Source organism: Silene latifolia, chromosome 7 (genome assembly GCF_048544455.1).
Source record: "Silene latifolia isolate original U9 population chromosome 7, ASM4854445v1, whole genome shotgun sequence".
NCBI lineage: Eukaryota > Viridiplantae > Streptophyta > Magnoliopsida > Caryophyllales > Caryophyllaceae > Silene > Silene latifolia.
In genome coordinates this window covers 25,267,116-25,292,174 of record NC_133532.1, presented here as the reverse complement: position 1 = coordinate 25,292,174, position 25,059 = coordinate 25,267,116, and the positions used below count along the sequence as shown (strand labels likewise).

At 40.0% G+C, this 25,059-nt stretch overlaps 2 protein-coding genes, 1 long non-coding RNA gene and 1 other non-coding gene across 4 annotated transcripts; 3 read left to right on the top strand and 1 right to left on the bottom strand.

Annotated features, from left to right (window-relative positions):
* Nucleotides 1–1,618: 1,618 nt before the first annotated feature.
* On the top strand, nucleotides 1,619–3,376 carry LOC141591992 (uncharacterized). The gene is made up of 2 exons (XR_012521015.1): nucleotides 1,619–1,823; nucleotides 2,726–3,376. It is a non-coding gene; the product is annotated as an uncharacterized LOC141591992 (long non-coding RNA).
* A 3,984-nt stretch (nucleotides 3,377–7,360) lies between these two features.
* Nucleotides 7,361–7,918, bottom strand: LOC141589896 (uncharacterized). The gene has a single exon (XM_074410516.1). It carries the CDS (start codon nucleotides 7,916–7,918, stop codon nucleotides 7,361–7,363), a length of 558 nt encoding a protein of 185 aa, XP_074266617.1.
* Nucleotides 7,919–9,021: 1,103 nt separating this feature from the next.
* Nucleotides 9,022–9,128, top strand: LOC141593277 (small nucleolar RNA R71). The gene has a single exon (XR_012521377.1). It is a non-coding gene; the product is annotated as a small nucleolar RNA R71 (small nucleolar RNA).
* Nucleotides 9,129–20,142: 11,014 nt separating this feature from the next.
* LOC141589895 (uncharacterized) lies at nucleotides 20,143–22,696 on the top strand. Its single transcript, XM_074410515.1, has 2 exons — nucleotides 20,143–21,331; nucleotides 21,435–22,696. Exons 1-2 carry the CDS (start codon nucleotides 20,143–20,145, stop codon nucleotides 22,694–22,696), a joined length of 2,451 nt encoding a protein of 816 aa, XP_074266616.1.
* Nucleotides 22,697–25,059: the final 2,363 nt, after the last annotated feature.

Sequence of the window (25,059 nt, the reverse complement as noted above, 5' to 3'; positions counted from 1 at the left end):
ATAAAAATGGGTTATAATCCCCCCTGCTACTAAGAGAATAAAAATTCTCTTAGTTTTCCCTCCAAAAAGCATCTAGCTAAATAAGGTAATAAATAAAATTTCCTTTCATTACATTATTTTCTTTTCAATGAATATATTCTTATAAATAAACTCTAATTTTTTTTAAATAAATTCAAAATTATGAGTTTTTCATTAAAATAATAAAAATTAATATTAAATTATAAAGTATAAGTTGCTAAATTTTTCAGTAATGCAATAATTATTATTGTAGAGAATAATTTGACACATTCTTACTATTAGCTTCGTGACAAAAAAACATTCACTAAAAAAATTCACAAATTAAATAAATTTTTTTATTAGTTTTCCATTTCAATTTTTTTTTTGTTTCATATCAAAATATAATTGAGTGAACTGATAAATATTAATGAGATGCAAACTATAAAAGTATAAATCCTCCTATATATATATTAAGAGAATACAACTTCTCTAAAATTTTCCCTCCAAAGTGCTCAAACTTATATATGAAAACAAATTAGATTTTCATTTATTAAAACTAATTTTCCATTTAAAATAATCTATACATAAAAACTGTATCTCCTATTATTAACTTCGTGACGAAATTTTTTTTTTTAAAAAAATTTGATGTAGTTAAAATATTTTCATAAAAAATACAATTTATGGAATTATTCAATTCTTTTAATTAATTTTAATAGTAGTTATTTTTTATAAAAATTCGCGAGATATAAATCTAAAATCTATAACTAATACACTAAAAATTAAAAGGTCTACATTACCGCGCATCTGTGCTGGATCTACACTAGTTTATAATATTTAATATACTTTTTTCTCTCTTAATCTTTGACCCGATAACCCATAACCGAAATAACCCGACTCAAAAATGACCTCATTAACATACCCGAAACTCGAAAGCCGTCGCAACTCCCAACCCAAACTAAATCAATAATATGAAAGAGGCGAACTGACCGACTCGAAATGAGCCGACCCAATTGACCCGTTTGCCAGATCTAATTGGGACTTGGAGGTAGAGATGGCAACGGATTCTGGACCCTATCCAGATCCGCGGATCCGGACCCTGATGGGTAGGATATGGATCCTAATTTTTCGGACCCCGTGGATATGGGTTGGATATGGATCCACTTATTTGAAAATGGATCTGGATATGGATCTGGAAAATTTGGATCCGCCGGATATGGGTCGGATATGGATCCAACGTTGGTGTGGCGGATATGGATTTGGATCTTATCGGACCCTATCCAGATCCAGTCCATTGTTATCCCTACTAACACTGCACAAACACTGTACACAAGTTATAAGTTAGAGATAACGGATCTTAGACCCTATCCAGATCCGCGGATCCGGACCCTGATAGGTAGGATATGGATCCTAATTTTTCGGACCCCGTGGATATGGGTTGGATATGGATCCACTTATTTGAAAATGGATCTGGATATGGATCTGAAAAATTTGGATCCGCCGGATATGGGTCGAATATGGATCCAACGTTCGTGTAGCGGATGTGGATCTGGATCCTATCGGACCCTACCTAAATCTGGTCCATTGCCATCCCTGATTTTCACTCATCATCAGGACTTGGGAGTAATAGAACTTGACGAATCATTTTAGAACCCTGATTTCACTCATCATCAACTTCTCCCGGCAGTCAAAAAAAGTCTATCTGAAAGAATGACAAGTACAAAGGTGATGAAATCATCATCAAATTCATCGGAGTTCAATTACATACCGCCAGAAGTGCTGACTCAAATTCTCGCAAATTTGCCCGCCCAAACACTATTAAGATTCAGGTGCGTATGTAAATCTTGGTGCTCCATTATTGATCACCCTGATTTCGTTTTCATGCATCTTCAACTTTGCAACAATAACAAAAACAATCGATATAATTCGGCTAATTTATTATTCATCCGGAGTTCGAGATCCATTGATTTTGATGGATGTGTGATGACACTTCGTAAAGTTAGCACTTTTGGAAATATTTGTAATGTTTTTAGGAGTTCTGAAAGATACCATTTTAAGGGAAGATGTAATTCGTTAGTTTTAATGTGTGGTTTTCAAAATTCCAAGTACAATGAGATTAGAATATGTAACCCGAGTATTAGAAAATCGCTGCTACTTCCCCCTTGCCCCCTTCATCCCTGTCTAGTGTGCAAGACTAACTTTGTACTTGGATTCGCGCCTCGGAGTAAGGATTTTAAAGTCATCGCTATCTCATTTAAGGGTACTCGAATGTTAAGGCAAACTGAGATGTGTGTTGCAGTTTTTACACTTAGTGATCAACAATGGGTTGTTAGGAATAATGGGTTGAAAATGGATTGTTCGACTTTTGGACGTATGTTTAAGGCCTGTTATTGTCCGCCAAATAATGCGTATTATTCAGAAGGAGCAGTTCACTGGCTTGGAAATGATCCATATGGGGATATTAGTGATCAGATGGGTGGTAAACCAACTCATCTTGTTTCCCTTGATTTTGATACGGAAAATTTTGAGTTCTTGGAATTGCCGATTGTATTAAATGAAACAGAAACAACAAGGTTTTTGTTTCTTCTTGGGGAGTTTCTAGCGATTTTCAGTATTTCTTCTGTACATTCTGTGATCTGGGTGCTGAAGCAAGAGAGCGGAAAGAGGGAGTGGAGTCAATGGTTTTTAGGACCTTCAAGTGTTGATGGTTCTAATTTTTTTTGCCAAATAGGTTCAAGAGAAATAGCAAGGATATTGTATTACGAGGGTGATGGCGGCTATTTTGTTTATCGGAACAAGTCCTATAATATTGCTACTTGCCAATTACGGAGGCTTGGACAATTTGTGAGCCCTGATGTAGAATTGGAATTGGAAATGTATTCAGAGAGCTTGTTATTATGCAAAGGATATGGAGCAGAGTATATGGCATCTTCTTCATTTTGATTGGATAAATAATCGATCCAAGAGCAAAGGTAAACTATTTATGACGACCAAGGGAGTATCTTTTGTGAATAATATTGGGAAACCCTTTATTGTTGCTTGCTGTTGTTTCCGATGTGAAGAATAGTGTTCTGGCAATGCAATATGAGGTATGTCAGATGTTGAAGCAAATAGATTGAGTTGTTTCCATGTTTGACGACTCAGATTTTAACACTGGTGGTGCTGAAGAACTCAAGGTATCGTAACACAACAATTCTCATTTTAGTTTTACGTGTATTTTCATGTTAACATTTTAATCACCTCTAGTGACCTAGATTTTGTATACTTTTAGTTATCTCAAAATTTAAACTGATGTAGGCATAAAATGCACATTCCCAATTCACATTTCAAGGTTCATTGACAAATGAATCGGATGAAAAATGCCCTTCATTCGTATTGAATATGACTAATGTTGAGCTGAAGATGTCCTTATAAGCTATTGAAAAAGAGATGAACTGTAAATAAATCTCCAGCTTATGAGGAAGATGTAAATATTGAAATGGATACAGAATGAAGGGTATCACGTCTTCTCCATTTGTCCTGCATGTATAAGTGTATAACCCGTCAAAACCTAAATGCAAACCAACTGGTATAGTACGATTGTGTTGGAAGACCCTCTGCTGTTTAACTGCCTCTGACCTTTTGCTTAACTGATGTGTGAATCGTACTCGGCTAGAAAACTAGGACACTTAAGTATAAAATTTGGTGATGGATGCCTAGATTAACATTTCTGTTCAAAACTAGTTTAATTGCAGGTTCTAGCACTCCCTACTTTTCGTTGTTATGAACTGTGACTGACAAGTAAATTTGTAGAGCATAAGTTAAACATCAGTCTACTTCTGTTTGTTGGCTGACCGTAGCTATGTAGCAATGTCTTGACTGCTATGAAATCTAATCTACACCCTTTAAAAAAGCCAGAAGTTCCTTTAACTGTTGCCACAACAGTAGAAACCATGCGCATTTGTCCTCGACTACATGGAACATAGCTTAGTAAAACTTATTTTCGACCCTGTATTGGTTGTCTAAGCCTTTCGTTTAGGATGATTTTAAAGTGTAATCCAGTTATACATTTGCGTTTTCTTTGTGAATTTTCAATCGATTTTAACATTTATGTTGTGGCTTTGAGAGGAGATTAGAGGGGTAGTAGGCTTCTTGTTGAAGGATTAGACCTACAACTCTACAAGCAGGTTGTTGAACCTTTCGTGCTGTAAAATCTCTATAATTCTGCTGATTTCTGCAATGTCATAGAAAGCCCTTGGTTATACTTCAATTCTTTGTCATATTGTTTAGTATACTCGTAGTAATCTATCCACAAATAGGATACAACATCCAGGTGTATATTGGCATTATAGAACTGGCCAATTTATAGTATATCTAACTATCTAAAACCTAATAAAAAGAAAAGAAAAAAAAACTATGCATCTCGTTACCAAACTACAACTCCTTAAAACCCTCCCTCTAAATCTTTCTTAAACGACAAACCTCCCCGTTTTCCCTAATTTTCATTCTGAAAGGGTGAAAGGGAACCAATTGACGTCATCATCAAGAAAGAAAAATACATCTACCAATATTTTAAGGTAAATTTCTACACCAATTTGTATATTGACATTTATGTTTATCCTTTTTTTTCATCTCATCATAACTCTTTTATGTGTGTTCTCGAAATACTATGATGGGCCGTAGTCAAGCATAGAATTCAGTACATAATTGTCAACAAGAATGACGTTTCCGAACATTTATTTGCTATTTACCATCGTATACGGTATAACCATTCGCGTAGATATAGCCTCTTATTATGAGACTATGTGCTAGTATTTTGCTTTGGGGTTTGACAATTGGTGGAAATTGGGTAATTAGTTGGCTGCATTATTGATGATATGCTGGTTTAGTTCACTTGGTTAATTGTTGGGCCATTTATGTTATCAATCTACATTGTTTCTTTGACTTGGAATTACGAAAAACATGGGGCATGTAATGGCTTGTTGATGACAACTCTTTATTTGTCAAATTGTTCAAGTTTTATGTAAATTTTTGTACAAGGCTTTGCTCTGACTCGAATGCATGTTTTTTTATACTCCCTCTAATCACAGATTGTAACATAAGGAAAATTGAGTTATTTAAGAAACGGAATTACTTTTTCACATACGGATTTTACTCTTTCACATACACTTTTTTATTATCTTTCCATCCATTACCCTCCTTACCTAACCCTATTTCAACATTTTTCCTAAAATTTAATCCAATTCCTCCAAAAATTTGAACGATGAATCTTACTTCGCAAACATGATAACTTACACGTTAGACAGATTTTTACATTCGGAAAGAAATAAGAATTGGAACATCGATGAATTAATCGATAAATAAATCAATTAACAAATTGAACCAATTAATTGCGATAGAATTGAACTAGCGTCGTCATCAACATATGAGCACCAATCATGATGATGTAATCAGCACTAATGTTTGTTCATGAATTCGTTGGCAGGATATCATCAAATGAGCAACAATCATGACAATCTTTGTGGAAAATACAACATTTTTTCAAGTTTTTTGTTCATAAGTTCATTGTCCGTTGTGTCTCCGCTTCATGTTATTCTCTTCTAGCGATTGAGCCGAGGAAATAAGATTTTTTGTTGTTGTTGATGGTTTTGGGAATGGGTCGTTTAATTTCTAGTTACAGTTTGGGTGATTGATGGCAAAGCCGACCTAATTGTTGTCACTGTTGGTTGAACTAGGTAGCCGACTGGTGTTTGTAGGTTACGAAGGTGGGGTGGCCAGCCACTGGTGGTGAAGGAGGCGTGGGTAATTGTTTTTGCGAAAGAGAAAGAAAAAATGAAAAGGGTAGAATCGTAAAAATCGTATGTGAAAGAGTAAAAGACGTATGTGAAAAAGCACATCCCTTAAGAAAAGGTGGAAATGTGAGGGGTAAAGTAGGAAAGTTTGATTGGGGCCACATCGGTTGGTGAGTAGGTGAGTGAATGGTAAAGTTGTAAATTGGTAGTGGATGTAAGAGTAATTTAGTCATTTTTCATGCCAAATATGGTATGTCCATTGGTGTGGTTCGTCCATTTTAGGTGAGTGTTACAATTTGGATCGGAGGGAGTATCCTTTTAGAAATCTTAAATTTATTGTATATGTGTGTGTGTGTTTTACTTGTTTATATTAATATTTCGGTCATTCTTTGCCCGATGCTTAACTAGTAAAACTTTGCTCAACAAAGCTGCTACTATCCGTTCCCTTGAAGCTACATGGCTCTAAATGAAGTGGCGTGATCAGATACTTCAATTTTATTCTCACATTATGCAACGTTGAAATGTCGAAGGGGCATTACATAACCCAAACGGCATTCTCCTATATGCATATGTGCCGAAAGGACACGTAAAGGTGGTCTTTTCTTGGTCACTTGGATGGATAGGGATTTGGAAAAATCCCGAGTATCAATCCAAGAAACAAAAGTAAAAGTAGTCATGTTGAGCCAAACGCTCCAACATTTGCTCCAAAAAAGGAAGTGGAAAATGGTCTTTCCGGGTGACTTTGTTCAACCTTCTATAATCCACACACATGCGCCACCCGGTCACGGTTCTAGTGGGTATCCATTCATTCTTATCAATTCTAATCACCGTCATTCCCTCCTTCGTAGGCACCACATGCACCAGACTAACCCACCTACTATCCGAAATGGGATAGATAATCCCGACATCAAGTAGCTTGAGAACTTCTTTTCTCACAACTTCTTTCATGTTAGAATTAAGGCGACGTTTGGGCTCAATAGATGACGAGCCCTCATCCTCTAAGTAAATTCTGTGGATGCAAAAAGAAGGGGTAATACCATTAATATCATCAATTGTGTACCCAATGACATTCCGAAATTTTCTCACAATAACAAGTAACTTTTCAAGTTCAATGTCATTGAGTGCACTATTGACAATGATGGGGTAAGTCTCATTAGGACCAAGAAAAGCATGTTTGAGAGTAGAGGGAAGAGGTTTTAATTCCACTTGAGGAGGCATGGATCTCTCCTCAATGTTATCGTCCTTCCTTAAGTTCTCAAATTTCTTGTTTGAATCTTGAACATTTGTTGATTCCATAGCCAAAGCATATTCCCGGTGCTCCTTGCAATCCTTCACCTTACCCTCAAGAAACCCTTGTAAACTCTTGTTTTTTTCAGATTGTTTCATGTCAACCCATTCTTCCAACGCATCAATCATGTAGCAAGACTTTTCTTCCGAAGGCTCCTTCATAGCCTTATTCAAAGAGAACTTCACTTTATCCTCACCAACTTGAAGAGAGAGCTTTTCATTTCTCACGTCAATTATGGCACCCCCGTAGCGAGGCAAGGGCGCCCTGATATGATATGAATGTTTGAAACTTCGGGGATATCCATTACCTAAAAATCACAAGGTATCTCAAGTTTTTCCACCTTGAATGGGACATCTTCCACAAGGCCAATTGGATACCTCACCGATCTATCCGCAAGTTGCAAGAAAACTCTAGTTGGTGAAAGTTCAAAATCTTTCAATTTTTTGAAGATCTTGATAGGCATGAGGCTAATGCTTGCCCCCAAGTCACATAGAGCTCTTTCTATTTGAACGGTTCCAATAGTACATGGTATGGAGAAACACCTCGGATCCTCAAGCTTTTGGTGTAACTCATTCATTAGAATGGCACTACGTTCTTTAGACAAATTCACCGTTGTTGAGGCATCCACGTAATTCTTGTTGGAAATCAACTCCTTCAAGAATTTCCCATATGTTGGAATTTCTTTGATAACATCAATAAAAGGCATTGTGATGCTCATTCTCTTCATCATATCCATGAATTTCCCATATTTTTGCTCAAGCTTTACCCTTGCCAACCGTTGAGGAAATGGGATTGGTGGCATATATGGTTTCACAATTTGTTGCTTGGGTTCTTCAATCACCTTGGTAGGTTCATCAATCACCATGGGTGTCTCCACAACAACTTCCACAAGATCATCTTCAACCTCTTTTGGTGGCTCAAGTACAATCTCCGGTTGACTACCCTTTCTTTTCTTCAAAGGTGCACGACCCTAAAACTCCCTACCACTCTTCAAGTGTATAGCATTGATAGTTTTTGGATTCTCCTCGGTTTTACCTGAAAATCACCCATTTGGGCTTTGCAATTGGCTAACTTGAGAGGCCAATTGTGAAATTTGATTATTCGTTATCCTTTGAGATGCTTGCATTTGACTCCTCAGTTGGTTAATTGAGGATGTGGTCTCTTCTTGCTTTTGATTTAAGCTAGTGATGAATTGATTTTGGTTGGTCATCAATTGCTCCATCAGGAGCTCCAAGTTGGACTTTGGTTGTGCTTGTTGTTGGAGAGGTTGTTGGTTTTGTTGAAATGTTGGTTGGTTGGTTTGTTGGAAGGGTTGTGTGATTGGTTCGTTAAGTGATTGAAATTGTGGTCTTGGTTGAAAGCTCCTCCCTTGAAATTCGGGTGGTCCTTGGTTAAAAGTTTGTTTTTGCTTTTGGGCTTAGAAATTGAGTGTGAATTGTGACTTTGGTTGGAAGGTGGGGTTTAGGACATTTTGTGACCCATAAGAGAAGTTTGGGTGGGCTCTGATTCTGGAATGATATTGATTGTTGTTGAAAGCTTGCCTAGTCGGACTTGATTCCCACACACCATTCACTTGCTCCATACAATTTGCCTCTCCCACCATCAAGGGGAATTCATTTGGTGGATGCCCTTGATCTCCACAAAACTCACAACTATACACTTGGCATCTACATGATGAAGAATTGTTGGGTGTGTTGCTAGAATTCAACAAGGCTACTTGTTGCTTAAGTTCCTCAATCAATCCCTTGACTTCCATGTTGTTTGCCGGTTCGACACTTGCCTTTCCTTTTCTCTTGTGTCGATCATTGTTCCAATGGAAAGTCCTATATGCCATTTCTTCAATTAATTTCTTAGCCGTTTTATGATCAATCTTATTAAGTGCTCCCTTACCCAAACCAAGAGTCCAAATTCATCTTCATTTCATTGTTCAACCTCTCACAAAAGTTGTTGATGAGCTCATCATCCCCAATTCCATGATCAGGACATAATCTTTGAAGTGCCTTATACCTTTCCCATGCTTCATAGAGAGTCTCATCTTCAAGTTGAGTGAACCCTTGGAGTTCACTTTTGATCTTGGCGGTTCTTTGAGGCGGGAAGTACTTGTTCAAAAAAGCTTTTGAGACATCATTCCAAGTCCTTAATGAATCGGGGGCACAACTTTTGAGCCATTCCTTGGCACTTCCTCTCAAGGAGTAAGTGAATAGCCTAAGGCGAATAACATCATCCGAAACACCGTTGGCCTTGTACATCTCACAACTATCCAAGAAATCATTTATATGTTCGGTGGGGTTTTCGGTTGCACCTCCTCCAAATTGATTCCCTTGGACTAGTTTTAGTAACGTACCCTTCACCTCAAAGTTGTTAGCTTGAATTGGCGGCTTTACAATACTTGGGTTGACTATTGTCTTTGGAGCCAAATTGTCTCTCATAGGAACCGCGGCCATAATTTCTTCTTCGGGAGTTCCAAGAGGATTCTCAAAGAACTCTTGATTACCCGACTCTTCTAAAACACCTTCCACTACTAAAGGTTCTTCAACATTTGGTGGTTCTATCAAACCCCTTCTTCGTAATGCGTTAAGTCTCCTAGCGGTGCCTTCAATTTCGAGATCAATCTCGAGTGGAGGACCTCTTCGGTTCCTCCTAACCATGCAAATAAGAACCTACAACACTCAAGAAAAGGATTAGTAACCAAAAAGACCTAGTCTAAAATAGAATAAAACGATTAATATCTAGCTAAAGCTATCTAAATTTGGATATGGCAGGTATACTCGCTCAAAAATAGGGAGATTTTTGTCATTTTGGATTTTTCAAGAGGGGAGCAATAAAAACACCCACCGATAGCTTCTTGAGATAGCTAGATAATCAAGGGTGATGGGTGCAAGATGGTACACACCGACTCAACTCTAATCATTACGGCTCAAAACAAAGTGAAGCAAGATAAAGACAAAGGCATTACGATACCAATATAACCATAACCACCAAACGGGAAAGAGACCAACATAGATAGGCAACCCAAGAACTACCCCGCATGACACTCTTTATTCTAAAATGTAAAATAATCATTTAAAGTGTGCAAGAGTGAATGCCGGAGTGAACAAGCCACCAACAAACACACCACCTATTGATAAGGGTCGGGTGGAGGTGGGGTTGAAGGGTCTTGGCGCGCTTGTGGACTCTTTAGCTGGAGTGCTTCTAGTTGCCTTAACATGTCGGCTTGGACATTAGCGATGTCGTTGAGACGGTGGGAGTTTCCTCTACTATAGAGGAGGGATGTCATGGCCATATTCCTTGTATCTCTCATATAGCCATGACTCTCCTCAAATATTCTATGATTTTCAAAGACTATTCGTCGGGTTTCCTCATTATAAGCTTGAGTGCTCAAGCTACGGTCCCGAGCCTCTATCGGAAAGTCCCTCGTTTCCCTTATCATACCGAACATACCATCCCATTGATTGGAAGTAGGTCGTTGGTACGAGTATTGGTTTGGTTGAGGTTGTTGTTGTGGTTGCGGTTGGTATCTAAATTCGGTCTTTTGGTTCATTGAAGCGGTGAAATTAAAGTCGGAAAAAAGTCAAAGTTGGTGTTTGGGTTTTGTGGAGGGGAGGTAGGATGTTGGTCGGTCTCCATGGGGTTAGAAGACCCCTAACATCATAGGGAGAATGGTGAACCCTCCCCCCTCTTATTCTTGGGTATGGACTTCTGGTTGTGGTTGTGGTGGGGGTTGGTGACTAGGTCCCTCCACATTATCATGAAAAACTTGAGGTTGAGGTACCACGGGAACTTGTTGAATCGGTTCCCTATCCCCCGGTCCATACAAAACATACACCTTTTCCCACTCCTACTCCTTCTTTTTCCACTTTCGATTTACATGCTCATATTCATCTTCACGGTAAGGCATCACCCAATTTCAACGGGTTTGAAATTGTGGTGGCGAGTTGGTTGGGCAAAATTATATAGCGGTCATTGGTAATGGCATAAAATAGGTGGCCCTTTACTTCCCGAATTCAAGGTGAGTGATATTCCTCAAGCCAAATTCCCCCTCCACACTAGCATGATTATGTTCAATTCCAAGTGAGGTTGGCAATATCGTTATAAGCCCCCCACAAGAGATTATAGGTCGGGGCTTAGCACTTATGCCAAGGAAGTGCTTGACAAGGGCGGTGGGGATATCAAGGGATCGCTCACGTTGGAGAACGACCTCTTGAATCAAGTAGAGGGCTAAGACACTACAATTGTGGTATGTCTCCCCCGAGGAGAATAGTGAGGAAGCTAGAATCCTTGCAAAATACCGAATTACGGTATTTCTTATTTTGACGGAGCTTCCTTACCACTAGAAAATTCCGTCCTTCGGGTAATACGCCTCCAAAAGGCGTTTCGGTCCGCAATGTTATCGTTTGTTTGACTTGGTCTATACCCACCTTCCAGACGATACCTAAACCCGAAATTCCCCCCAAAATCGGTTTGAGACATGCGACCGAAATTCCCTCCTAATTGAAACGAGACAAAGGAATCATTATAGTCGTTTTGGAAATCCGCCTCGAAAGTAGAAAGGAATTCCGTCGTAAGAGCGGGGTAAGTCAATTCTTTAGCATCATATATACGAAAAATTCCTATCCTATGACATAATGTGCTTACCTCGCTATTAATGCCCATTCTTTTCATTGTCACCGCACAAGCCCACCTAGTAGGTTCCCATTGTTTTCCCATTAATTCACTGAATAATTTAAAGGTGTTTGTTTTCACTAAAAGGCACATTAAACTCGGAATTGTGAAAACGGGGTGGAGCATTTACCCCGTTTTCACAATTCCGAGTTTAATGTGTCTTTTAGTGAAAACAAACACCTTAAATTATTCACTAAACTAGGTTAGACCCCGTGCATTAAATGCACGGCTTATTAATTTTTTTTTTCTACTAAATTAGATATATAATAGTGGTATCTCATTAGTTGTTCATTTTTCTCATCATTGCATTTTGCTTTGAGAAATAAAAAGTTGAAACTGAAATAATTAAAAGAATTGAGTAGCATGTTGAAATATATTTTTATACCGCAAAGCTAATAATTTCAATTTATAAATTTTTCTCAATTTTTTGTCTAGAAAGTAATTCAAACGATTTATAATTTTGTTTTATACATAGTACGAGTCAAGTCATTCTCAAATAATAAAATCAGTAAAATATTTAGTAAATCATAGTTTGATACAATTTTTTTTATTAAAATATTTTAATTAAAAGATTATAGATTAGAGTTTAGTCAAAAAAAATATAATTTGATGAAAAGATTAATTTTAATGAAAAGATAATAAGTTAATGAAATAAATTATTATAATTATTAGTTACCATTCTTAGTTAATGTATATATAATTGTTATTAGTTACATTATTTAGAAAGATATTTTTTGCAGGGAAAATTTGTGAGGATGCTTATTCATTTAGTAAATAGGGGATTGATAGGAAAACAATGGGAGCCTACTAGGTGGGCTTGTGGGGTGACAATGGAAATAGTGGCATTAATAGCGAGGTAAGCACATTATGTCATAGGATATGAATTTTATCGTATATATGATGCTAAAGAATTGACTTACCCTGCCCATGCGGCGGAATTCCTTTCTACTTTCGAGGCGGATTTCCAAGACGACTATAATGATTCCTCCGCCTCGTTTCAATTAGGAGGGAATTTCCATCGCATGTCTCTAACCGATTTGGGGGGCATTTCGGGTTTAGGTCTTGTCCGGGGGGTGGGTATAGACCAAGTAAAACAAACGATAACATTGCGGACTAAAACGCCTTTTGGAGGCGTATTATCCGAAGGACGGAGTTTTCTAGTGGTAAGGAAAGCTCCGTCAAAATAAGAAATAGCGTAATTCGGTATTTTGCAAGGATTCTAGCTTCCTTACTATTCTCCTCGGGCGAGACACATTACAATTGTAGTGTCTTAGCCCTCCACTTGATTCAAGAGGCCGTTCTCCAACGTGAGCGATCCCTTTATATACCCACCGCCCTTGCCAAGCACTTCCTTGGCATAAGTGCTAAGCCCCGACCTATAATCTCTTGTGGGGGGCTTATAACGATATTGCTAACCTCACTTGGAATTGAACATAATCATGCTAGTGTGGAGGGAGGAATTTGGCTTGAGGAAGATCACTTACCTTGGCTTCGGTAAGTAAAGGGTCACCTATTCTATGCCATAACCGATATGACCGCTATATAATTTTGCCCAACCAACTCGCCACCACAATTTAAGACCCGTTGAATTGGGGGATGCCTTACCTTGAAAATGAATATGAGCATGTAAATCGCAAGTGGAAAAAGGAGGAGTATGAGTGGGAAGACGGGTATGTTTTGATTGGACCGGGGGATAGGGAACCGATTGATCAAGTTCCCGTGGTACCTCAACCCCAAGTTTTTCATAATAATGTGGAGGGACCTAGTCACCAACCCCCACCACAAACACAACTAGAAGTCCATACCCGAGAACAAGAGAGGGGAGGGGTTCACCGTTCTACCTATGATGTTGGGGGTCTTCTAACCTCATGGAGACCGACCAACGTCCTAGCTCCCCTCCACAAAACCCAAACACCAACTTTGACTTCTTTTCCGACTTTGATTTCACCGCTTCAATGAACCAAAAGACCGAATTTAGATACCAACCGCAACCACAACAACAATCTCAACCAAACCAATACTCGTACCAAGGACCTACTTCTAATCAACGGGATGATATTTTCGGTATGATGAGGGAAACAACGAACTTTTCAAGAGAGGCCCGGGACCTTAGCTTGAGCACTCAAGATTATAATGAGGAAACCCGACGAATAGTCTTTGAAAATCATAGAATATTTGAGGAGAGTCGTGGCTATATGAGAGATACAAGGAATATGGCCATGACATCCCTCCTCTATAGTAGACGGAAATCCCACCGTCTCAACGACATCTGTAATGTCCAAGCCGACATGTTAAGGCAACTAGAAGCACTCCGGCTAAGGAGTCAACAAGCGTGCCAAGACCCTTCAACCCCACCTCCACCCGACCCTTATCAATAGGTGGTGTGTTTGTTGGTGGCTTGTTCACTCGAGCATTCACTCTTGCACACTTTAGTTGATTATTTTACTTTTTATAAGTAAAGAGTGTCATGCGGGGTAGTTCTTGGATTGCCTATTTATGTCGGTCTCTTTCCCGTTTGGTGGTTATGGTTGTGTTAGTATCGTAATGCCTTTGCCTTGCCTTTGTCTTTATCTTGCTTCACTTTCTTTTGAGTCGTAATGACTAGAGTTGAGTCGGTGCGTACCATCCTGCACTCATCACCCTTGATTATCTAGCTATCTCAAGAAGCTATCGGGTGTTTTTATTGCTCCCCTCTTGAAAAATCCAAAATGACAAAAATCTCTCTCTTTTTGAGCGAGTATACCAGTCGTATCCAAATTTAGATAGCTTTAGCTAGTTTTGTTTAGTTAAGTTAGTTTATTCATATGCCTTTAGCTAGTTTAGTTTAGTTAAGTTAGTTTATTCATATGGTTAGTTCATTAGTTTAGCAAGTAGTTAATTGCTTATTGCATTCTTAGTTAGGGCATTTTGTTAGACTACATTAGTTTTGATTGCATTAGGGTAGTTCATATTTAAATTATGCATTTCTATTTAATTGCTTTCTTAAAATATAAAACCAAAGAAAAAAAATTGAAAAACAACAAAAAAAATGTCCGAAAACATGTCTTTCAAATTCAAATTTGCTCCACACAATTATTTCCATTTGAATTTATGTAAATAAATAAATAAGTGTGAGGAGGAAAGTCTAGTATTTAAAAATACAAAAAAACATGTTATTTATTTTCAAATATGCAAAAACCCAAAAATATGTTATTTTATTTCAAAAAATGCCTCATAACCACACTTCATCCGTCATTGGACAATGTAAATTTCAAGTGTGCGGAGGAAAAGATCTACTCCGTACATATTTGTAAATTTTTGCACAAAATAAACATTTGTATATATTACTTGTAAATATTAGAAACATTTCAAAAATGCCAAAAAATTGAAAACTTGAAAAATCCACAAATATATATATATATATATATATATATATATATATATATATATATATATATATATATATATATATATATATATATATATATATATATATATATATATATATAGATCATATGAGTTGGGTCATTGTGGTAAGTTACCCCTCTAAACCTGGACCATTGATCTCATTTAAAATGAATGGCTGAGATTAAATCTTGTCCAACTCATAAATACTCACTTTTCTCTCAATCCCCTCATTATTAGAGAATCACTCTCCCTCTCCTCTTTCTCTCCCTAAAAGACAAAAAAAAAAGTAGAACGACGTACGTCATCCTCGTTCAAATTTGTCAAATTCCGTCTTCATCAAATTCGTTCAATGTCGTTCAAGTTGCAGGCTACAAACTCAATCTTCATTATCCTCGTTCAAATTTGTCAGCAATTAAGGAGATTTCGTTGTCTATTTCGCTTCATCTTCGTATGTCTCTTCAATTTCATTATTGGTAAGTACTAATTTTGTTTTCTAGATCTGATTGGTGCGTTTTCATTATCGTTCTTATCTAATATCCTTTTCATTTTCGTTGATTCGTTGTATGTCCGTCTGCACTTATGTTTTGTTGTAAAATTGCTTGTTTTCTCATTTTTTTTCCCAATAATTTATATGGTTTTGAGTTTGATATGAGAATTCTAATTGATCTTGTGCATTTTCATGTTGTTTGTAAGCTTTTTGATAAGTTTTTTCTTATTCAATTGTGTTATGTTGTATCTTTGATAATTTTTAGGGTTTTTGATTTAGATGTGTTACCACCGCGAACTTTGTCTGCTGGTGTTAGTTAGTAGGTATATCAGGCATGTTTTCAGGGTCCCATCCACCAATGGCAGCAATTTCTTCAGGGAAAGGACATAAATCACCTCCTGGGATGGCAAACACGTGGTAATTATGGTCTCAGAACTCGAGACAAGCATCCAAGAACAGTTTCACAACCTTCACCAATTTCAAGCTCAAAATCGACCCCAAGTTGAAAGCACCCATATCATGCTTCTCCACATTTGTGAATTCGTTTGTCCATTCTTTGAGACGGATTTTCAAAGTATCCATGTTGTATGAATTTTCTATGTAATTAGAAGAGTTGTGTAATAGACGAAAGAAAGACGGAAGAGAATTGTGTGAATAAAGACTCCATCGACGTCTATATTTATACTAAAAGCTGTTTCCTAAAATCTGTCAGAACAGACACACTGGGCAAATGGCGCAGCGCTTGCTGCGCCTCTTCGAAGGGTCGCAGCTCATGTTGCGCCTCTTCCTCAGCAGGTTTATGTGATTTTCCGCGATTGGATCTTTCCTAATTTCGTTGAGTATAATTTCCTATTCGTATGGGTTATTATTTTTGGTAGTTCCATCGAATTACCATATTCCGAGTTTCCTAATCTTGTGGGCACGCTTTTCAAGGCGTAATCGACATTTTCGTCAAACAAGCACACTTACCCATTTCTTTTTTATTTTTCATTTGGGGGAATCATTTCACTTCCATTTCCCATTTTGTTTCAAACTTACCCATTTCTTTTTATTTTTTTTTTCTTTTGGGGGAATCATTTTACTCCCGTTTCACACTTCATTTCACACTTATACGTTTCTTTTTTCGTTTTTTTAGGGGGTAGCCCTCCCTACCGTCCGGTCTTTTCCGGCAATTTTTTTTTGCATTTTCGAGTCATCTCTTTGTGTTGCGCTAGTTAGGCCACATGTACAAATATGTGTTTTCCATGTGCAGTTTTTATGTAGATTTCGGCAGCATGACGACGTAAACCATCATCTACCAAACCTGTTCAAAGCCACAACCCAGCAACAAAGGCACTCAGGCCGTCATATATACACCAAAATCCGAAATGAAAAGTCATATGTACATCAAACTGGGGGCTCGAGCCCGAAACAAAGTCCACAAAGTCCAAAATACAAGTCCTAAAATGTACAAAATGTATGTGGTACAACACAAGGCAACAAAAAAATAAAAACAACTACTACTGGTCGCCGCGTAGCTCAGTAACTCTCGCCTCGAGAGCAGCAATCTCGGCGCCGCGGACCTCCAACTCCCTCAGCAGGCGAGCCGTCTCCTCCTGGGACCGTGCTAGCTCACGCTCCAAGTCGCACTCCCTCTGCAAATGACAAACAAATGGCTCATGTCAATCATTTCAAATGCAAAGAAAGAAGAAAACTAAAAAATGAAGCAAACAAAAGGTTCATACCTGACGTCCTCGACTACCAGCAAGTGCCTCGACGGCGGTAGCCCGTAGCCGGTTGACTACCCTCCACAAAGCCACGAACCGAGATGGCGCCACCTGCTTTTCAACAAAGATTCTCAACAAATGGACAAAATGGACAAATGTATTCTTATACAAAAGCTAACTGAATTGAGGAACTTACCCTCCGAATCAGATGCTGCCACTCGTCCAGGCCAGCATCTGTCACTGCCTCGCCAAAGCCGCGAAGCTCGGAGATCGTCGTCATCCTCGCCGCGTCAGTGTACTCGAGGGTCTCGGGGTACGCTGGGGGCTCGATGCCTGCCGCCTCAACCTCCTGCAAAATCCAAAAGGTTTCTTTAATCGATGATCATTCATCATTTTTTCGAATTAACTCGGAAAGAAAAGTAAAGCACTTACCACGACCGGCCAGTACGCCAACCTCCGGTAGAGGAACGCAGAGTAATCCTCACCAGGAAGAAGGAGAGCGTCGCCACCGACGTCTGCCAAGTCAGCCTCCCTCTCAGCATCGGAAGGCTCCCTAAACATCGTCCGAGGAGGATCGATGGGAACCGTGAAGACGTCTCGAGAGCACTTGCGAGTCAAACGCTCACCCAAGTACCACACTGGACCCATCGACGTCCTCAGCAGCAACCGGCTCGAGCTCTTAGGTCGAAGGACCTCAGCCACAAAAGGAGGGATGTCAGCGTAGTCCGCCCAAGGCCTGGGCACCCACTAAGACAAGCAAACAAGAGGTTATTCTTATAAGCGTTTCTAAAAGAAAGTGATGAGTAAGCAAATAAAGCAAAGTGATACTCACGCCACTCAGCTGTAGGGCGTTCACATCCCGTCGACAGACATCGTGAGAAGAGCGCTTGCTCTTCCTACGACACATCACCCAATCCCTCACAACGGGATAAGCTCTCGCCCCCGGCTCCGTCCTCTTGGGCGCGAAGCTCGGAAAGTAGGAGTACACCCACGCCTGTAAAACAAGATAGTTAATGTCGATCTTTCGCGATTCGATAAGGAAAAGAAATGATCTTTAATGATACAAGATGAAGGTTCATACCTCCAACAACAGTCAAGGCCGACAGTGGCAGGAGAAGTCCCCTTCTCCACCAGCTCAGGACGAACCATGGCCCTCATGTAGCGAGTAAGGACCGCAAAGCCAGGAGTGACCCAATCCCAACGACCTAGGTCACTCAAGTCGGAAAGGAAAGGAAGAAGCTTCGTCGACAGCCTCTCCCCCTTGTCTCCAAGTTAGAGTGAAGACAAGAACCACCAGAGCCACAGACGAGCTCTCTGCTCCGCAGTGCAAGGAGGAGGAGCCTCCTCCCTCCCTTCAATCATCACCATCGTCGGGGTCTTGCCAGCAAAATAATCCCTGACGTAGGAGCTCGGTACTAACCCAGGAATCGTAGCAGCTTTCGCCGATAGGTTCCAACCGATTAAACTCCTGGCCTCAGTCGAGTCCACTCTCATGGCCGTCGACGGCCACACCACAGCCTCTGCTTCACACGGCAAACCAGAAATCATGCCGTAGTCCTCCAAGGTGACCCCGACCTCGCCGAAAGGCATGTGAAAGGTCGAGGTCGTGTCCCAGAACCGATCAATAAAGGCTCGAATCAGGCTAAGGTTAGCTCGAATCTTCCTCCCCTTGATCTCCCTCCATGCTCCCGCCAAGGCTCCAAAGGCTCCCTGCTCGATGATGGTCCGCTCCTCCGCTGATAGTCTCCTGTAAGCCTCCATCATCGTTGTGTAGCCAGAAAAGGACCTGATGTTCCCAGCCTCCTATTTTGATTCAATGTAAAGCTATCTTTAGCTCGAATGAAGAGAAAAAAAGGAATGACAAAAGAAGGAAGGTAAGAGAATGATGTATTCGAGATTTACCAAGCTCTTCACCGTCCTGTAGGACAGGTGACTCTCCGCAGCCCAGATGAGATATCGCTATCCCAACTCTCAGCCCACTCGGGTGCTCCCCTCAGCTGACGATCGCCTCGTCCGACGTTGGCCCGCCTCGGGACCTCCTCCTCGACAGCCTCCTCCTCGGCGACCTCCTCCTCGGCCGCCATCGCAGCAAAAGCCTCCTCAAACGCCTCCTCAAGCGTAAGAGAAGGGTCGAAACCGGTATCCACGTCAATGGGACCCCTCCCTGATGTAGAAGCCTCGTCACCTGCAAAATTAGAGTAAATTAGGCTGCGTCAAGTGACGGCGAGCCTTAGTTAAGGGATTTTCGAGATTTCCAAGCCCAAAAATCGCTCTTTTCTCGCCATCTTTGGCCATTTATCCCAAAACCCGACCGCTCATGTGGTAATATGGGTCAAGTCAAGTCTAATTTCAAGCCTAGTCGTGGGTTTGAGTCGAAATTTCGACAACATTTCGTTATTACGGCGATTATGCCCTAGAAAAGGGTCTTGAAAAAGCCGTCACAAATCAAAATTTCAAGATGGTAGGAAGTTTACCATCACTCCAGGATTCCAAATATCAAGTTTCGTCGCAAATGGGCAATCCTAAGGCTATTTTCGAAGCAGTTTACGGTTTAGCTGTGAAACCGTCACAATTTCACTCAAATGCTCAATACTCAATGAAAATTTGAAAGGAACTCATGGTTATGATCCTTATAGTGCCAATTATCCATTTCTAAAGTCAATTTTACAAGGCAAGATCATTTGGGGGAAAAGCCCCAAATTTTCGACAATTTGGGTCGAAAACCCTAATTTTGTCAGATCACTTTAAGTGAATAATCTTATGTTTCAAAGCGCAAGCAATTAATCAAAAGTGAAAAGTAAATCGCGATGAGAGAGAAACTGTTCTTCCTTCACTGAAACCCTAACAATGGCAAAAACAAGAAAATCTACAAAAAATACAAAAAATTCAGCAAATAAAAGTCGCGATTCTTCAGGATCTGCGTCTAAGTTTAGATTTGATGCTCTTAGAACACTAGAGGATGAGAGTACAGTCATTGATGCCGAGGAAGAGGAGCATATAGTTCTCCCCCTGGAACTGCCTCAACCTATGGAGACGATTCAGGAGGAGGAAGGGGACCCTGCCGTGAACGAAGGCCAATGGACGGAAGTTCGGACGAAGAAGAAATCGCCTGCTGTTGGTAAGGTTACTTTGACCCTCTCTGAGGAGGATGTTCTCCCTGAAATCAATTACTGGGCCTCAGCTTTATATGGGTATATTTTGGGGGCGAATCCCCCCTGGAATGTACTCTCTGGTTATCTGAAGCGTATTTGGAAAGATTCTGAAGTTGATAAGATTTCTTTCATGCCTAATGGTATTTTCATCGTTAGGTTTAAGAGTATTGATAAGATGAAAGAGATTGTTCAGGCGGGGCACTTCATGTTTGACAATAAACCCGTCATCATTCAGGAATGGTCTCCTGATGTGGACCTTGTTAAGACAGATGCTAAAATTGTGCCTATTTGGATAAAGCTTTCAGGTCTGGACCTGAAATTCTGGGGTCAGGAATGTCTTAAGAAGATTAGTGGGTTGATTGGAGAATATGTTAAATGTGATGAATCTACCAAAACTAAGACATTTCTGGGCTTTGCCCGGGTCCTAGTGGATGTTCAGGTAGGGCAAACCTTCCCAAATTCTCTACAATTTAATGATGAGAAGGGTAAGACTCACAAAGTGACAGTTGAATATGATTGGATTCCAGTGAAATGCTCTCCTTGTCAGGGGGTTGGGCATACTCAGGAGGTTTGTAGGAGGAAAGCTGTGGCTGCTAAACCCAAACAGGTCTGGCAGAGGAAGGTTATTTCTAAGGCACCACTGATTGTCCCCTCTTCAAAATCTCTGGACAAGGGAAAACAGATTGTTGCCACTCCTGTACCCAGAGCTACTGTTCCACATACTCCAGCAGGGATTGTGACTAGAGTCATGAGGCAAGATGGGACTGGTACATCATCTCATCAGGTCTCAGGCCCTACTTTCCTTGATGCTCTCAACTTGGCTCAAAAATCTGCCCACATGAGTAAGGGGTCTGGTAGAGGAATAGGAGGGGTGCTGGATCATGGTTAATATAGGCTTTTGGAACATTAGGGGCCTCAATAGCCTGAATAAACAGAAGGACATTAAGTGCTTCTTGCATAAGAATAATTTGGGGCTATTTGGGTTAGTTGAAACTAAGGTAAAACCTAAAAGTTGGAATAAAGTGAGAAATAATATATGTTCTGGCTGGGCTATTTGTACCAATAATTCTGCTGCTGAGGGGGGTAGGATCTGGCTGTTATGGAATCCTGGTCTTTTTGATGTTGATATCCTGGATGTTAGTGCCCAAACCATCCATACAAAGATTACTAATAGGGGGGCTCAGAAGCAGTTCCACTTTACTATTGTTTATGGTTATAATAAGTTGGCTCAAAGATCTGATTTGTGGAAGAGTTTAGGGCAATATAGTGTCCAAATTGCTGGCCCTTGGATAGTTGGGGGGGATTTTAACAATGTTTTGCATCCTCTAGAAAGAATTGGCTCTGATGTCACTCTTGCTGAAATTAGACCTTTCCAGCAATGTCTTTTACACTGTGATCTGACTGATATTAAGGCCATTGGGTCTTATTACACTTGGAACAACAAACATGAGGTGGATACCAGGGTCTATAGTAGGATTGATAGGTGCCTCATTAATGCTGATTGGATGAATGCCTATCCTGAATCCTATGCTTACTTCATGCCTGAGGGAGAGTTTGATCATTGCCCATGTGTCATCAGGTTCTGTGGTGAGGATATTAAGAGGAAACCTGCCTTCAAATACTTCAACATGTGGGCTTTGGACCCTAATTTCAAGCAGATTGTAAATGGAATTTGGAGTCAATATGTGCAGGGTACCCCTATGTTTCAGGTAGTCAATAAATTGACTAAGTTGAAGAAGGAGTTGAAATTGTTGAACAAGAATAGATTTCATGATATTGAAAATAAGATGCACATTTCTAAACTTGCTCTCACAACTGTTCAAGAGAAACTTATCAGTCAGCCTATGAATGAGGAGCTCATTGATCTGGAAAAGAATCTTATTGAGGAATATATTGGTGCCAAGAATGCTTGTCATCAATTTTTGGCCCAGAAAGCAAAAGTTGATTGGCTTAAGTTGGGTGATGAGAACACCCAGTTCTTCCATTCCACAATCAGACAGAGGAGAGCCCACAACAAAGTGTTTCAAATCCTTGATTCTGATGGAAAGTTATGTGTTGACAATGCTGCTATCCAGGAAGCTTTTGTCTCCTTTTACAAAGGTCTACTTGGCTCCAGTAAGAAAGTGGATAAGATTAGTGTTGCTGTTGTCCAAAATGGGAGAGTTTTGAATGAGGCCCATCACAATTTATTGTTGGTCAAGTTATGGGAGGAGGTTAGGAGAGCCATGTTTGCTATCTCGTGGCACTAAAGCTCCACAGCCCCGACGGCTATAATAGCCATTTTTCAAAGATACTTGGGAGGTGACTGGTTCGTATCATCAAAGTCATGACAGATTTTTTGGTAATGGGAGATTGTTTGAAGGGTAAATTCCACCCTGGTCACTCTTGTCCCTAAAGTTGATAACCCTAAGGATGTGACTCAGTTTAGACCCATAGCATGCTGTAACACCATTTATAAATGCATAAGTAAAGTAATGTGTGATAGACTGAGTGCCATCCTCCCTGATATCATCAGTGACTCTCAAAGTGCTTTTATCAAGGGGAGGGATATAGTGGAAAATATTCTCATTTGCCAGGATTTAGTGAAACTCTACAATAGAAAGGCTTGTTCCCCTAGAGTGATTATGAAACTTGATCTCCAAAAAGCCTATGACTCCATTGAATGGAGTTTTGTTCAAGATATGCTACATGCCTTAAATTTTCCTGCTCATTTTGTTCACCTTATCACTGAATGTATCACTTCCCCTTCCTACACCCTTTCTCTTAATGGTGAATCTTTTGGGTTTTTTAAGGGGGCTAGAGGTTTGAGACAAGGGGATCCTCTCTCTCCCTTGTTGTTTGTAATCTGTATGGAGTATTTGAGTCGAATTTTAGATCAGATTAGGGATTATGTGGACTTCAGGTTTCATCCCCTGTGTGGTAGGATCAAACTCAATCATTTAGCCTTTGCAGATGATTTGTTGCTTTTCTGTAGAGGGGACAAACAGTCCATTACTGGTTTATTAAGAGCCTTTGAGTCTTTTTCTAGAGCTTCTGGTTTGAGAATGAACAAGGGTAAGTCTAGTATTTACAGTAATGGTGTTGAAAAGGCCATTCTTGATGAGGTTTCAAAGGTGACTGGCATGGTGCAGGGCACTTTACCTTTTAAGTACTTAGGCATACCTATTGCTGCTAGGAAGCTCTCTGTGTTGGAATGTTCTACTTTAGTTGACAAGGTTTCCAAGAGAATAAGGGCTCTGGGGTGTAGGAAACTAAGCTATGCTGGCAGGTTGGTGCTAGTTCAATCTGTGCTGTCCAACCTTCATTCTTATTGGGCTAGAATTTTTGTTCTTCCTACCGTCATTCTTAAGCAAATAACAAGCATTTGCAGAAATTTCTTATGGACTGGTTTGGATAATGCTAATGGGAATGCCCTAGTTTCCTGGGACCAGATTTGTAATGAGAAGAAACATGGTGGGTTAGGGATCAAGGATCTCATTCAATGGAACAAAGCTGCTTTGGGCAAGTATATTTGGTGGGTGGCTCAGAAAAAGGACCACCTCTGGGTCAGGTGGGTGCATTCTGTTTATATCAAAGCTGGTTCTTGGAGTCAGTATAATCCTCAATTAAATGGTAGTTGGGCTTGGAGAAAACTCTGTAGGATCAAAGAGCTTCTTGCTCCTGGATACATAGGGGATTGGTGGTTACATGATCAGAACTCTTACTCCATTCAAAGTGGATATGAATGGTTGAAACCCCATCCTGCAACTGTTCCCTGGTTCTCTTTCACTTGGGTTAAGGAGGCTATCCCTCGTCACAATTTCGTTGGTTGGCTGATTGCAAATGAAAGGCTCTTGACTCGTGATAGATTACACAGAATGAGGATCACTTCTGATGTTTCCTGTGTTTTGTGTGAGAATGCACAGGAAACTCATGAGCATCTTTTCTTTAAATGCATATACAGTAGGAAATGTCTGGACATGGTTGCTACTAGCTTGGGATGTAACCTTCCTTACACCCAGATTAGCCAGTGGTGGCTTCAGTTCCCTTTTGGCTCAGTCATCACTAAGCAGCAGGTGGCTGCACGACTGCTAGCTCTTATGTACTCTCTTTGGTGGGCCCGCAATACATGCAGGATTCAGACATACCTTCCTCGCCCAGAGTTCCTGATGAAGCAGATATCTGCTAATTCCCTAATGATAGCTTAAATTCTCTTGTATAAGGTTTTTAAGTTTGTGTTGAAAATGTATGGCTTTGTTAGCTAGTGTGATATGATTGTAATCATCTGAATGGTTTTCTATTTAATATAATGCTTACCATTTCACCAAAAAAAAAAAAAAACCTAATTTTGTCGGCTCAAATTACACAAATACGGAAGTTTAATGCAAAGATAAGACACGTACCTCTATTAGTCATGGCAAATGCAACCTTTTGATCAAATTTTGACGGAAAATGGTTGGAATTTGAGAGAGTTTTGAGGATTTGTGTTTTGCGGAAATGAATAGAACAAGGCCTCTGTCGAGTTTTTACTCGGACAGAGACAAACCCAGGAAAGGACGCAGCAGGTGCTGCGCCTCTTCCAAGAGTCGCAGCTCTTGCTGCGCCTCTTCCTCGGCTTCCCTCTAAATCAACT

What these genes read in the sequence shown, in the direction of transcription:
- LOC141589896 (XM_074410516.1), bottom strand. Translation starts at nt 7,918, where the DNA reads ATGGTGATTGATGAACCTACCAAGGTGATTGAAGAACCCAAGCAACAA.
- LOC141589895 (XM_074410515.1), top strand. Translation starts at nt 20,143, where the DNA reads ATGGCAAAAACAAGAAAATCTACAAAAAATACAAAAAATTCAGCAAAT. An exon ending in AGGAGGGGTGCTGGATCATG is followed by an intron (nt 21,332 to 21,434) that starts GTTAATATAGGC and finishes TATTTGGGTTAG; the next exon opens with TTGAAACTAAGGTAAAACCT.